The following is a 16134-nucleotide window of genomic DNA, read 5'->3' as shown; positions in this document are numbered from 1 at the left end:
GTTCACCAAGTTGGACCTCACTTCAGCCTACATGACCCAAGAACTGGCCGACGAATCTAAACTACTGACCACCATCACCACGCACAAGGGACTGTTTGTTTACAACAGGTGTCCATTTGTCATTCAATCAGCGGCTGTGATTTTTCAAAGAAATATGGATAGCCTGCTCAAATCCATTCCCGGAACAATCGTATTTCAGGACGGCATCCTCATCACCGGTCGTGACACCGAGGAACACCTCCACAACCTGGAGGAGGTGCTACGCCGACTGGACCGGGTAAGCCTGCGACTCAAGAAGTCTAAATGTGTGTTTTTGGCTCCTGAGGTTGAGTTCCTGGGCAGGAGGGTTGCTGCAGATGGGATTCAGCCTACCGAATCCAAAACAGAGGCGATCCCCGTAAGAAATTGGTTCCGACGTGTGATGCATCGTCCTATGGGGTTGGGTGCGTGTTGCAGCAAGAAGAAGCTTGCAGGGAACATTAAGGCGGATTGCAAAAGTTTCTATAGGTATGTAAAGAGAAAAAGGTTAGTAAAGACAAACGTAGGTCCCCTGCAGTCAGAATCAGGGGAAGTCATAACGGGAACAAAGAAATGGCAGACCAATTGAACAAGTACTTTGGTTCGGTATTCACTAAGGAGGACACAGATCAAGACAAAAGCCCAAATTGCATCATGAAGGTTGAACTAAATAATCTTCGACATTAGTCCTTATGGAGGAAGATATTTGTTTGGTGTAGTTTTAACAATGTCGACACATGAGATTATGGGAATAGCAGCAAAATGATAAGTAAACAAAATAAAATGAAATTTTTATGCACATAAAGATAAATCTTTGTTCTTTGTTTTGAGTAACACAAACAGTTATGCAATAGTGTCTTTCAGCCTTCTTGCTGGTGAGCATGTTACAGGAAAACATAATCACTGAACCTGCTTTGTGATAACATGAATGACAAAACAATTGTTATATCCACTGGCTGGTTACCAAGGGTTTTCTAGAAAGGAGCATAGAGAACCAATCAGTTGCCTCAAAAGTGACAATTTAAAATATATTTATATTTTCTTATTAATGTGCTTTATCATCTTCGTGGTCTGCGAATATAGCAATAGCTGAATAATATACTGAACATGCTGAACCTCATAAGTTGGAAGACATTTAACCTTGTAAAATATCCATATAGATTTCTGTTTAGTGTGATTTGTTATCATGTTTTACATTTTTTTTCTTATTTTCTTCCAGTCTATTGATTCAACAAGTCTGGTGGTTATTATGTTGTATGATTTCCAAAATCGCAAATTCCAGCCAAGAAACATCTCTGAAGCAGAGGATGTAATACCAGAAGTTAGAAAAGTGGAAAAGTCCCTTTGGAAGTATGTAAAGTGAAAATTACTAAACTGTTTAACAGAATTGGTAATCAAGTTTATAAAATGATATTTCCTATTTATAATAGGAGAGTGTAACTCTATGGGTAAGTACTCCTATAGTGGGTACTTAGCCCTCAAATAGCCCCAGTCTTTTTTTTGTTGTTGCATAAAAGGACATTTTTTTAAAATCTTCCTTGGAGGACTGCATAAACCAGTGCTGCAAACTTTACATTCCCTTCAGCTGATGTTGGTGTGGTGACATGGCTAAGAAAGTTGAGGCTGGTGGAAACTATTGGGATATTCTTTCAACTCCATTAACTATTGACTAAACTTGTATTTAAAAAAAAAAGGAATATCCTATCTGGGTGTTGCTAATGCTGTGGAACTTGCGTCCCATGGAGATGTCCATAGCCTATCGCTTTCCAGGCCATCCATTTTGCTGTTTACTCCGGGAACTGGTCAGTGTACTGAGCTATCTTCTGGAGCCATTTCAATGCAGTTTTACTTTTTAATGCAAAACCTGCAACAGTGATCTGCAGATGAGCACTTGCCATCCACAGAGTTACTTTTTCTGTTTTAAAAACACATTCTTCATATGATCACATTAAAATGATTATGTTGCTTTTTGCACTGAAAATGCTTTTGGGGAAATGGGGTCAGGTTACAGCTGGGAGAGTGTAGTTTCAGGTATCTACCACTTTTTGTATTGATCCAAAAAGCTGGTTTGGTGACGGACGAGATTATCCATCTCTTGAATATGCTACATTTTTCTGAAAAGTGTATTATTTAAATTCCTTGCCAGTTACAATGCCATCTCTTTGAGGTTAAAAAATACAAGATAGTGGTATGGATACGTAAATAGTGTAATGCCGATTTTCACTTGAATGACTTCAAAATGGATAGTCACAGAGGCAGATGTCTTTCATTTTTTTTCAATAAAGTTCAAATCCATAGCAATTGTGCTGCTCTGTGACTTTAATTGTGGTTTCTTTTAAATTCTTTTGGTTAGTATTGATTTTTATTTAACTGAAAAAATTGCACCTTAAAGAGAAACAATTGACTAATTTAGACAGAATATACACCCTTTTTTGAAAGTTTTTGAATGTTGCCCATCCTGTTAGCTGGGAGTGCATTAATGTGTGGAAAAATACTGCATTCCTAGGATGAGCACAATTACTCCAGCTCAATCAGAAGTCCGATAATGTTCCATTGTAGTCTGTGTTAGAATAGGGATCTACAACTAATGAACCCTTAGATTACATATAGATTTCATTATGATTCCGAGAGATTTTCAACAAACTAAAGCTAACGATGTCTAATGTTTTGATTGGATAGTTGGCCCATTGTTACAAGTTTAGAGACCTGCCTTGGATATTCTCTTTGGTACAGCAGTATTGGCTATTCTTGTAAATGATCTGAACATCTTCCCTTTAGGGGTGTGCCCATTCAGCCCAATGCCTAGCTATATAATAGTGTAACCCAGGGGTGTCACAATATTATCCATTTTGTGATTTGAACTGAATATTTGTGTCTTTCCCACATGTGTTTCTTCAACAGAACAAGAAAATATTTGACAAGGTGAGGCCAAATATAGATTTGGGTGCTTTATTTCACACTGAGGGAACAAACAGAGCAACAATTATGATCGGGTTCAATTAGTTCCAACAGTGCAGCTTGTCTTTGAATAATCATACAAAATAATGAACATTTTATGCTTTCCCACATACGTGGGTCAATCCTAGTTGATGTAAACAGATGACCTCCTATTATTCTTGCATTCTCCTAACAAGCCTGGCCAAAATTTTCCCTTGTAACTTTCTGTTTCAGACCAGAGTACCACTTGGTTTACTTACTTCCTGGCCCAGCAAGAAGTTAGGGCTTGCTTCCTGTCCTTTCCTCCTGTTTAGACCTGTCCAGAAGAGTTGCTAATCCAGCTTCTGTGCGCCCCCGCCCCCCCCCCTCCGCTTCCATGAGAAACTGGCTTCATACAAAGCTCAATGGGATGGGACGTTTTGATTCCCTAATGGTTGAATGTTTGTTGGATGCCTGAGATAGGATGATAAGAACAGTAGGTCATTCAGCCCTTCAAGCCTGTTCCACCATTCAATTAGACCATGACTGATCTATATCTTAACTCCATTCACTCGCCTTGGCTCTATATCTTTTTAATACCCTTGGTTAGCAAAAATCTCAGATTCAAAATTATTAATGGAGCTAGCATCTACTGCTTTTTGTGGGAGAAAGTTCTACATTTCTATCACCCTTTGCATGAAGAAGTGTTTTCTAACTTCTCCCTTGAATGGCCTGGCTCTGATTTTAAGACCATGTCCCCTTGTACTAGAGTCCCCCAACAGCGGGAAAAGTTTCTCTCTACCCTATCAATTCCTTTCAAAGTCCTAAAAACCGCAATCCTATTACCCCTTAACCTTCTATATTTCAGGGAATACAAGCTTGGTTTATGTAATTTCTCCTCATAATCTAACTCTTCGAACCCTGGTAACATTCTAGTGAATCCATGCTGCACTCCCTTCAAGGCCAATATATCCTTTCTAAGATTCAGTGCCTAGAACTGCACACACTCCTCCAGATGTCATCTAACCAGGGCTTTGTATAGCTGTAGCAGAACTTCCTCTCCTTTATATTCTAGCCCTCTAGTTATAAAGGCTAACATTCCATTAGCCATTTTGATCATTTTAAACATCTTGATGTATACGATTTGATGTATTCCCTTTGTTTATAGTTTTAAAATGAAACTTGCTGCTGCTTGCTTGATGTTGGATTAAAAATTATGCAATCTCCATTGACTTAATATTTCATTTTAGTGATCCCATATACATGGACCCGTAAATCTCTTTGGATTTCCATTGTTTCTATGTTTCTATGTTTTTCACCATTTAAATAATACTCGGATCTAACCTTCTTTGGTCCGGAATGGATGATCTCACACTTAACCTGCCACAGTTTTGCCCACTCATTTAATCTATCAATGTTTCTTTGTGCGATAACAACTGCTCTATTATTTATCACCATGGATAACAGTATCAATGTCTGCTTTTAATACACGTTCTCCAAATGTTGCAACCTATGGCATCTCTTTTTAAATCTGTGCAAATCATTTTGTTTTAAAATCCAATAATTAATCTTTTCCAAATGTTTTCTATGGAAATATGGTCAAAAATGTGGCACCCATATTCCAATTTATAGCTTCCAAGAATTTTCATATCAACAACTTGGATTTATATTGTGCCTTCAGTGTTTTAAAAAAAAAAATGTCCCAAGCGCTTTAGTTATTTAAAGAAATAGTTGGTGAGTCAGGAATAGAGAGGTTATCTTGGTCAAAGAGATGTGATTTGAGATGATTATTAAAAGAAGAGAGAGATAGCGAGGCAGAGAGGTTTAGAGAGAGAATTCCAAAGAGTAGGACCCTGTTGGAGGAGGAAGGCTGTGCCATCAATGGTTAATGAAGGATGGGGTTGCACAAAAGGCCAGAGTCAGATAAATGGACAAAGGGAGAAGATGGTAATGGAAGAAATGCAGAGGTAGGCTGGGGTGAGGATGTGGAGGGATTTGAGGACATGAATTTTAAATTTAATGTAGAATGGGGTGATTGGCTCATAATCTGCACTGAGAGCGCTTTGAGACATCCGGTGGTCATGAAAGGCACTATATAAATGCAAATTTTTCTTTCTTTTAGAGGAGCTACATACTCAGTTAATACATGGTGGCTGTTTTAAGAGGACTCCTCTTGCCTTTTCATCAAGTCTGTTTGAAAACCAACGATGCATTCTCTTTGTTTATAGTTTTAAAACAAAACTTGCTGCTGCACTTGCTCGATGTCGGATTAAAAATGATGCAATCTCCATCGACTTAATTCTTCCTGAATCTGTGAGAAATCAAGAAAAACGAGCTTCTTCTTTGCCACTATATGCCTGGGTAAATGTGTTAAAGACCAGGTAATCAATTAAAATGCTCTCTTCTTCATTCATTATACTGTATAACGCAGATATAATTTGTTTTTCTGACGGGGAATTAATAGGAAACCGACCTAAACCTGCTACCAGTACTATACATCAAAAAGTGCACAGTAGTATCGAAAAGTGCTGTTAGTTGATGGCCATTAGATAACTACTGAATAGAAAAATAACACAGGCCCAGAAATTGCAGTTGCAGTCCTCCTGTGGGCGGACGCCTACGACCCAAATTTTTAAACGAAAATACCCGGTGATCCCAGAGGAACGTAGACTTGTGGTTCGAGGCCTCTATTCGCAATCCAGCGAAAGGGCTCACGCATACCAGGAACGTAAGTGCAACCTGGGATCACGTGGGCCTAGACCACCAATGAACATGGAGTATTCTCATTGATAATAATGGGTTTATACGAGCTCACATTACTATGAATGAGAATACCCCCAAAAAACAGAAACACAATTTAAAAAAAACACATCTCACATATATAAATTAATTGAAATTGAATTAAATTAAATGTTTCAGGAAGATTATTTTTTAATATATTTTAGTCGGGATAAAATAAACTTGCCTTAATGGACAGGGTTTTTAAATATAAAAATTAGTGATAACATTTAATTTTTCTATCTTTTTAAACTCTTATGCCTATATGCCTGCTTTTACCAGCTGTAAGAGTTTGAAAGACATTCATTGGGCAGGAGTTTGGCAAATAGCCTAAATCTCTGCCCCGTGAATGTCCTTCTCCTGGGAATGCGTGTGATCTGTTAAAAGACATTTTAACAGTTCGCAAATGCCGGTTCTCGGTGCATGCGCATCGCCGCCGAGAACCGGAACTTGCGAGGCCTCTTCAGGTGCATCCCGGAGAGATTGCAATTTATGGCCCAGTGTTTTTTGTGGCACCCTGAGCCTTAAGATTTACCTGACAGACAATAAAGTCATAGTTATTATAGAGCCAGTATTAATACTGCCCTGGATTACTTTTACTGATAGATTACATTTGTGTACAAATGTAAAATCAGAGATACAGTCTCAAATGTTCTGGTTGACACAACTGTATCGTACTTTATAAACTTTTGATTGGTAATAACTATTAACTAAAATCATATTGTGACTGGACAGCCTTGAAGATGTTACCAATTTACTAGAAAAGGAGGGCTTTACAAAAGTGAAATGTGCCCGTGAGCTTGAGGGGCTGTCTTTTTGTGAGGATCGACACTGCCAAGATGTGCTACTTTTTCCAACTCGGCTAACAGCTAAGCTTTATGACATGGATCTCGTTACCACTCACAAGATGGTAATCCAGGTAAGTAGCAGAATAGAAGGTACATCAGAATAGAAAGTAATGTACAATTCAATTTTTACTTCAAAAAGAATTTCCCGACTATATTTTAAACTATGTAAATCAGTATTTTTTGTTTTGTTCTTCTATATAAATACATGATGGTAATTTCAATTTCCATCCTTTCCCTCTAGGATAAAGGTCGAAGCCTTGCACCTCATTCAGTGAAGGTCTTAATGAACATGGATGATGATATCGTTGTTACTAATGCAGGTTCACGGCTGACTGTTGCCCATATGTCTGCTCTAATTAATCAGAGCACATCCAAAGTCTATGTTTGTGGGGTGAAGACAGAATTGCAACAAAGTGAACTGAGGAGCCTGTTTGAAAAAATGGGCTGTAAAAGTGCGTGATTAAATGGTTAACTGATCATTGTCCATATCATTTCATTAGTTCACAGATTAGAGGTTATTAGTTGTGTATATAGAAAAATGTCATTGCAAAACACCAATGTTTTAGTAGTAACCATCTTTCAAAGGGTCAACACAGCAGTTAGAAGTATTTGCATGAATGAACAGGTAAATTCAATGACCTTTTCAACTGACCAAGGTCATTTGTAGCTGAAATACAGGCTTCAAACAGAAATTGAATGTTTTTCTTTCGAGGCTTGAAAGAACTGACTTTGTGCATCTGACTATAAATTTGTCTAATAATATTGGATAATTTGAGAAACAGTTGAGCAATAAGAATATTTGTAATTTCAGTAGATATGGAAGAACATGAAATAATGGGAAACATAACTGTTAATTTTCAGGTAATGTTTCTGGTAATGCTTATTTACTGTTAGTGTTTTTAATAATTTTTTTCTAATACAAAAGAAATACACACAATATACATGCAAATTTGCAATATAATTGAAATAGTTAAAAATATAATTTGGGGGAACTGCATAGTGTAGTGGATTGAACATTGCCCTTTGACCTCTGTAACCTGGGTTCAAATCGACCTCTGTCTTATCGCATGAAAATCTCTGCTTGCTACAAAGGTCCGATGTGAAATAACTGGGCAGTGTCAATCCAGTTCTTGGGACATGGGCCCCACAGTACAAAACTAACTAATTTAACAATCTTACTCGGAGGCCACAAGGTGGCTGGCGTGAGAAGTGGAAAAGTATCACACTGCTATAATTGGGGTCAGGGCTGAGGCATATTGGAGCGATGTAGAGAGAGCTTAATTCTGAGAATGGTTGTGCTATATCTGTCCTGAGAGTGCTTGATGCTGTTACTGTTACCTTGACGAGCATGAAAATTTAAAAAGGGAAAAAAATGTATAATTTCAAGAATTAGTAATAAAATAAATTGTTGCTTGTAGGAAAGAGAGAAAATGTACAGTTTGCCTAGTCAAGTAAAAGTAGCCTCATAAATATGTCTTGTCTAATTGCTTTACAGACATAAAATTGATACCTCAGAGATTCATGGACATTGAGCCTATAGATCCACGTTTACAGAAGGTTAAAGTTATTCTGCTTGTGCCTCAGTGTTCAGCATCAGGCGTCAGCAATCCAGTGGAGTTTATTTTAAATGAACGCGGAGGTAAATTTAACCTATAAATTTTCTAAGTGGATATCACTGGGAAGGTATCATGCATTGGAGCATCCACATTCAGTTCAAAAGACTGGAGGGAAGCAGTTAAGAGCCCCCACTTCATTGAATTCCCAATTCCAGTCATGCTGAATAGGTAGGCACAGCATGGAGGCCAGGCAGGAAGAAAGGAAGCTAGGTGGGGTATGTCCCTTAGGTCATTCTTGCCTGCATAAAGCCAACTGGGCCTAAGCAATATTGACAATGTCTAAGAAGGGACTTAGAAGGGCAGGGGAAATAAAAGTGAGGGGGCGGAAATGGCTTCATGTCCTCAATGGAAGATAGTGGCCAGGAATTTCCTCAAAACTGCTCCTGCTCAAACGCTATAATTTCACCGGAAGTGTGGCGAAAACCCCATTTACGCGCATAAACGGGGGTTTCTGCTGCACTTCCAATGAATTTACGGAGGCAGAGCAACTCTGAGGAAATTCCTGCCCGATGTATTTTAATCAGAAAAACAAACTATTATTCCAGTATTTAATTTATGCTAAAAACAGATTTTGAATTATTTTGCTTGTCCCAGAGCACAGTCTAGGTTCAGCACTTTAGTGTAAATCCTGGCATGTTGAAAAAAGATCATCCCAAATTTTGCAGATTTATTTGATAGTGGTTCCTAATTATAATTTAGTTGATGTTGCGCAATTGTTTACTACAACTGACTGTTTAGAACCTGTAGCAATAATTCATTCATTTCTCTCGGCTGTATACATTTGAGTTGTCCCAAAAGGTACTAATTTTGACATTTTGGGATAGAAATTGCCCTCTGCCTGAAACGGGTGCACCCTCTGTTTTCAAAAGTTTTTCGCCGCAACCCATGCGGCGGAGATCCCGTCGGTATTCGGCACTTTGAAGTTTTTTTGATCGGGGCGGATGTTGTGGCGGACGTGGGGTTGAAGTGCCCTTGTAGCGGGTTGGCTGCCCTGATCAGTCATCAGTGCTGCATTGCTGACGTGTAACAACGTCCTTCCCCTTCAGTTAAAGGGGAAGGCCATGCGAACGCTGAATATTTTTCATATAGGTTCACTGGGCCACCAGGGAATGTTTCGACTGGGCCAGCGGCGTGTGCCAGTTTGCCTGTTGGTGGCCCGGCCGAACCCGGGGGGCATAATTGTCGGGCCGACCTGGCAGTTAGCCGACATAAAAATTAAAATGGCATCGCTGGCAGCGCCACCTCCCCTTTAAGGGCAGCCGCACTGACAGAAAAAACAGGGTATTTCCGCAAAAGGGCAATTTAATTTTGGGAAGGGATCACTGCCGATCATAAAGGGTTGCCGCATGCATGCGTGGCGGGAAAATGGGCGGAATGGTCCTGGATACCGCTCCGACCCTGGGGAAGGGCAATTTTGCAAATGGCGGCGCCTCCGTGGAGACTCGGCGGCCATTTTGCACCAACCCGTGGCCGCTGCATTCAGGCGGTCACAGGCCTTATAGAAAGGGGCAATTTTGGCTCCTTTGTTTAAAAAGTAAAGTTGAGCAGTTATCAGTAGCAGACTTGGCTTGCTTAGATTGAGTATTAAGCTTATTCAGGGTGCCAGGATTTCAACTTAGTTAAAATTTCAGTTAGAATTTTTAAATGGTTAGTTAAATTATATTAACTTAAACTTTCAATTGGGGTGGAACTGTAATGACAGCTTGCTGTATTTGTCCTGGAGTGTGATTGAGATCAAGCAGTCAGGGGGAAACTCTGTATTCATTCATTTATACACAAGTTCTTTATGTATTTTATTTGTAAGTTTTTTTTATATTATCTTCTATTTCTTTTTCTAGACACAACACTGCTACAAGAACTTTCTCAGGGAAAAGTCTCACAACAGAAACTCAAAATACTGGCCCAGAAACAAGCAGAGGAGCTGATGCATGCCATTAGATGTAAGTTTAAAAGAGTACAGAAAGTGAAATCAGAGTTAATCTCTCTGGGGATATTATTTGTGCGCTGTGTTAATAAAAACAGGCAGTAATGAATGAGAAGAGTTAATTTTTGTTAAGCTTTGCACATCAGAATCTATTGTAGCACCAGGTAAGACAAAATCCAGATAAGTGCACCTTTTCTAATTTATTTGTTTTGAAATTATTGCTATCTGTTTTAATAAAATATTTCAAACTAGTAGATCTCCCATGTCATATCTCACCGGTAGTCCAGGACCTGAAGTGCAGTTTCTGATGCCTACCATGGCCGTGTACTTAAATGCAACAACAGTTTGTCTCCCTCAATAAAAGTAAGTTTACTGAGGCAATATATTATATTATGTCACTAAAATGAGATTTTAAAATACTGCTATACATTACTGATGGTGTGAGATGCATGCTTCACTGAAGAATATCAGATATTCCTTGGCATTCTTCACAGTGAGTCAGAAAATAAGCTGTTTTATAACATTTACCATCAAAATGCTCTGGGAAGTGCACAGACTGCGTGATAAATGAAGGACTTTAATTTGTGCTAGACAGAACTCCCACTATTTAGAAAACTTGCCTAACGACCAAGCAACTTTATTCTTCCTTCTCAAAGCCTTTTCTCATTTTACCCTACCTCCCATGGTTGAATTGATGTATTTGCTTAAAGTGTAAGCGCTTATTTGAAAAAAAGAAAGACTTGCATTTATATAGCGCCTTTCATGACCATCGGACGACCCAAAGCGTTTTGCAGCCAATGAAGTACTTTTGAAGTGTAGTCACTGTTGTAATGTAGGAAACGCTGCAGCCAATTTGAGCACAGCAAACTCCCACAAACAGCAATGTAATAATGATCAGATAATCTGTAATAGTGATGTTGATTGAGGGATAAATATTGGCCAGGACTCTGGGGATAAACTCCCCTGCCCTTCTTCGAAATAGTGCCATGGGATCTTTTACGTCCACCTGGGAGAGCAGACGGGGCCTCGGTTTAACATCTCATCCGAAAGATGACGCCTCCGACAGTGCCGAACTCCCTCATTACTGCACTGGAGTGTCAACCTGGATTTTTCTGCTCAAGTCTCTGGAATGGGACTTGAACCCACAACCTTCTGACTCAGAGGTGAGGATGCTACCAACTGAGCCACAAATGAAAATGTTGTTTGTACTTTTCCTAATTTTTTTTTCATGATTATTTACATAATTTCCCCCACCCCCACCCAAATAGTCATGTTGGATTTTTAGTTCATGCTTAGACTATTGTTGGTGTAGCATTGTACCAAGGAGATTTTATCCCCCGTTGAATTTCCAGTAACCAGGACCTTGAACGGGTGGTCATTTACCTTGGTCCACTGACTGACTCAGATAGCAATTTCTGCATTTAGCATCAAAGTTCTTCATAACTATCTCCGTTCTTCTTGATGTAAACATTAGTCCCTCTCAGCAAGACAAAAGTAACCCCATCCTAAACACATTATAACATATTAAATAAAAATTCAAAGTTAACGGTTTAATACAATGAAAACAATTAAATCGGTTTTATTTTTTTCCTCGTGTTTCACTATTGCTTGTCAATTTCATTCCTGCTTATTGTAACACAGGCTGTCGTAGGAGTTTTAACTGCCTGGCCCAGTTAAAGGCTTCTTTTCTACCTGGTTGGCATGGTGCTCTTGATAAAAAGTACAACAATTATGAATATCGCTCCCCGTCTCTTCCTCTCTTTTTCTGTATCTCACAATGATGCTCACTCACTCACACACACAATTTGTCCACTGAACTGAAAATCCCCAGTACTTTGTGCTTTGGACTGAAGCAGAATTCAAGCCCAGGTCTCTGGTATGAGAACTTCTTGTATGGATATATAATATTAAATGTTAAATTTCAAGGGTGTGTTTAATCATTTAGTGTGAATTACTTGCCTTTTATGTCTTATTTTCTAAATGTTAAGTTATATAGCAACATATTAAGTCAGAAATCTGAAATGGCAGCTGGAGGCAATTTGAAAAGTAGAATGAACAATATATTTCAAATTGCAGTGGTTAGAACCATAGAAGTTTACAGCACTGAAACAAGCCATTGTGCCCATGTTTGCTTTTAGCTACAGCAATCCAAAACTAATCTCACTGTTCAATTCTATCTCTATGGCTCTTTATCTTTCTCTGCTTCAAACATTTATCTAATTTCCCTTTAAATGATGCAGCAGTCTCTGCTTTAACCCACTCTGTGTGGCAAAGCATTTCATGCTCCAACAACTCTCTCTATAATGACATTTCTGATAAACTCTTCCGTCCCACTCTAAGGCCTGGATTTTACTAACCGTGGCGCGTTCCGACTCCGCTGCTGGCACCATCCCGCTCTCTGAAATGAATTTCTCTTGATTGGGCTTGTTAAGCCTGCCCTGCATGTTTCCTGGCCAATTAGAGGAAGCAGGTCTCGTGATGCCATTTCATAACACGTTATCAGCCGGTTTCCTTAAAGGGACCATGGCCACATTTGTCTTGATATTTGTGCTGTCAGTATTCTTCAACATTGAGGCGCTTCAAACAATGACTGCACAATGGCTGCACCCAGCTTCTCCCATGGATTCTCCCACAGCACGCAGGGAGGTTCTCTTCCCTTCCCATGAGCGGAAGAGACCTCCCCAGGAGAACAACACAACCTGGTTGCGCATTCCAGAGAAGGGCACAAGCAGGGATGTGGTCAGGAGGACCTGGGTACAGAGCCGCAAACGTTTCAATGATTTCAATAGATCAGGAAATGTTAGAACAAAGCCACGCTCAACCTTATCCTGCCATGCCTCTCATCACATCCCCATTACTCTGCCTTCCCTACCCTACTCCTGTACATCCTTACTCACACCAATTTACCTTGCACCTCCACCCATCCCTCTCTATCTATATTATCATATCCCTATCTTAGTGAGTTGCAGTGAATAGTGAAACATAATGGTAACCACCTGCAGTGGTGATGAGTGTGAAAGGAATGGCTTGGGCTTTGTAGGGATGCTTTTTGGTGTGGGGTGGTGCCAACCTGTCGCATCAGGGTGTACAGTGTCAAATTAAGTAAATCTGGCCATGATGAGGCCATCCCTGACCTCCTGGGCAGCAATGTGATTGGGTGCTTATGCCCTGTATCCTGTGCAGCATCAGTTGATTGTGGAGAAGGTTGGTGGTGTAGTTGTTGGTACTGCTGGTGTTGGGGCTGATCGTGGTGGGATTCGGAGGTCCAAGGTAAGCTAGTATAAAGGCCACCCATGCTGATGGAATAGAAGGCAGGCGAAGTAGAGATGACAGAAGTGATCTGACAATGGTGAGGGAGATAATGAGGTCAGACTCTATGGAGACTTGTGTAAAGACTTGCAGCATGGTGAATCTGTTATGGAAATGCAGTGAGGAAGAGCTTGTGGCTGAGGGAAGATATCTCTAAGGTGGGAGCTTTTACTTCACATTTGAAGCTGTCAACTCAACAGCTGATTCAATGGCCACTGAACCCCGCCTCAGCTTGAGAGACGTGGTCCATAGCCAGCGTGGATCCCATGGGCAAGCTGTCAAATGCAAAAGGTCACCTGAAAATTATTCTTAAGTGGCTCTAAATAAGCCACTAATTACCTGAATTGGGTTCCCCACCACTGTGTGTCGGGTCTGCTCAATGCTGACAGACCCAACATTGGGTGGCCACAGGTTCACAGTCGTTCATCACCCCTTGTCAGCGACTCTCCAACCGGAGTTGTCTAATCACTCTATTAAAACCCTTCATAATTAAAAAAAAACTCTTATTAAATCTCCTCCATAGCTGTATTATGTATTTTAACCAAACAAAATAATGGAATTTCTTCTCTGCTACAGCCCCATTTGTTGTGACACCCTACAGATTTACGATCTGCACAAAACTCTTAATTATAGGGCAGCTCAGCACTTTGCTACTCCAACAGGTCTTTGAGGCTATTATGGAGTAGCATCACTGGAGGCTTGGTGATGGGTCTACAGCCAAATGCTCTTAGCTAAGACAGCTACCAAGATACTTGTGTGGGGAATTTTTTTTTTAAGTTTATTTTTTCTGCGGTCCAATATCTTTATCAAATGACAGCAACAGCTTTGATTTAGAGCATTTAAAAGTTGAGGCAGACTTACTGTGCACCAATTGCGGGTTTAAAGCTCTTTTTAAAAAGTCTACCTGTGATGTAATTACAATATTTATCACAAATTCTAAGTTTGTTGTATGGAATATACACAATTGTTGTAGTAGCAAACAATTAAAGAATTTGATTTTATTAAACTTTATTAAAGTAGATTACATTTGTTTCCTGTGCTTAAGATGAGAAAAGGTAACTCAAAGGGATGACCCCTTCAAATTATGGTACTTGAACATTCAAGGCAGTATTTATTGCTCATCCCTATTTTCCCTGAGGGCAGTCAGTCAACCACAGAAGTGATTGGAGTCATGGTTCGCTTGCCTGAATGGCATTAGTGAACCAGTTGCGTGCCAGCCCACACATTACCAATTTATTGAATTCAATTTCACAACTTTGGGTTTTGAACTTATAACATTTGGGTTGCTAGTCCACTACCATAATCACCAGGCTACCATACCCTATCAGTGGATCTGAAGATTGTCTTGGTAACAGTTCAAAAAGAAAGTTATTTTGTGTTTTTAAATAATAAATTGTGGTACTCAAACCAAGTTAGCAATAAATAGTGCAATTAGAAACTATTTTATTGCAAAATTTAGAAAGTAATGTTTAAAATACTAGTTTTGACTTTACAATAGAGAGCAACTTAATTTAATTTTTTTTTCTGTGTATAATTCATGTGTTTCCTCTCTGACTAAGCAAGAATTAAGATGTTTTGCTCTCCATCCTTTTTGAAAAGATTGGGATTACTGCACCAATATTCAAAACTCCATTTGTCCAAATAGCTATTATATTTATTTACTAAACATTAAATGACCAAAATGAGTTTCTTTCAGCTGTTATATTTAATGTCTTCAAGGCATTGTGACATTTTTATTGTATATCACTTTGAATGTGTCCATGTTCTGTAGCTGGAATTTCTGATAAGACACAAAAAGCCAATATAAATGACAAACTGCAGACTTTGGATCATTAATCAGGGTGCTTGAAATCAAATTCTTTGTTTGGTTCTTGTGTGTATAAACTGTTCCATTTTATCTTGTGTCTGCTCTTGATGGATGACAGTTGTTGCTGTTTGTATAGTATGGGGGGATAAAAACAAATTAATTTTCCATTTTGAGAGGAAAAATTTATGTCACAGATTTAACAACCTGATTATATCAGCACCAATAACAGAGCAAACTACAACAAAGAGAAGAGAAATCATTCTGGAGCTTGTGCTTGATAATGATTTTCACAGTACTGGGTTTTGTCCTTGGTTGTGCATTCACTACAACACCCTTCCTACATTTGGGCATCTTAAGGGGGGGAGAAATTCGGTCGTGCCTCATTTGGGGTGGTAACCCAGACAAAGCGGTAATTTTATCGTCTTGATTTTAGCTGCTCAGTTGTGCCAGAGATGTGGCATTATCGTGGCACATTGTGCAGTCATTATTAGCTGCATTGCTCAGCTACCTCCATTTAAGTGAAGCTCTCCCTTCTGAGCCGTCGCCGATGAATCATGGCACCGCCAACATTGGCAAGCTGCCTCCTATGTGGTTGCTGCTGGTCCTCGTCATGTTGCTGGAGATTCGGAGCGTCACCAGGCTCCTGTTTCTCTTTCTCCTCCTCCATTTCCCCCTCCTCCTCCTCCTGAGGTGGGCCTGCGATGCCCACTGGCAAGACCTGGGTCCTCATGATGGCCAAGTTGTGCAACATGCAGCACACCACAATGTGTAGTGAGACCTGTTAAGGGTAGTATTGAAGGCTGCCTCTGCAGCAGTTCAAGCATCAGAATGGCTACTTCAGCACCCATATTGCCTGCTCTATGATGTTGAGGGTAGCGGCACGGCTCTCATTGTGCTGCACTCCCAGTCGGTAACCTC

At 39.7% G+C, this 16134-nt stretch overlaps 1 protein-coding gene across 1 annotated transcript in view; it reads left to right on the top strand.

The window, feature by feature from the left end:
• The window catches only part of LOC139232761 (putative methyltransferase NSUN7), a 265021-nt gene that overhangs the window by 110163 nt on the left and 138724 nt on the right, over positions 1 to 16134 (top strand). Inside the window, exons 4-9 of the mRNA XM_070863266.1 lie at positions 1238 to 1368; positions 5163 to 5315; positions 6448 to 6631; positions 6802 to 7012; positions 8056 to 8199; positions 10015 to 10116. Of these exons, the coding sequence (XP_070719367.1) occupies positions 1238 to 1368; positions 5163 to 5315; positions 6448 to 6631; positions 6802 to 7012; positions 8056 to 8199; positions 10015 to 10116 (925 nt within the window). The remainder of the gene's footprint in view (positions 1 to 1237; positions 1369 to 5162; positions 5316 to 6447; positions 6632 to 6801; positions 7013 to 8055; positions 8200 to 10014; positions 10117 to 16134) is intronic.

Source organism: Pristiophorus japonicus, chromosome 2 (assembly GCF_044704955.1).
Source record: "Pristiophorus japonicus isolate sPriJap1 chromosome 2, sPriJap1.hap1, whole genome shotgun sequence".
NCBI lineage: Eukaryota > Metazoa > Chordata > Chondrichthyes > Pristiophoridae > Pristiophorus > Pristiophorus japonicus.
This window is presented reverse-complemented; position numbering and strand designations above follow the sequence as displayed.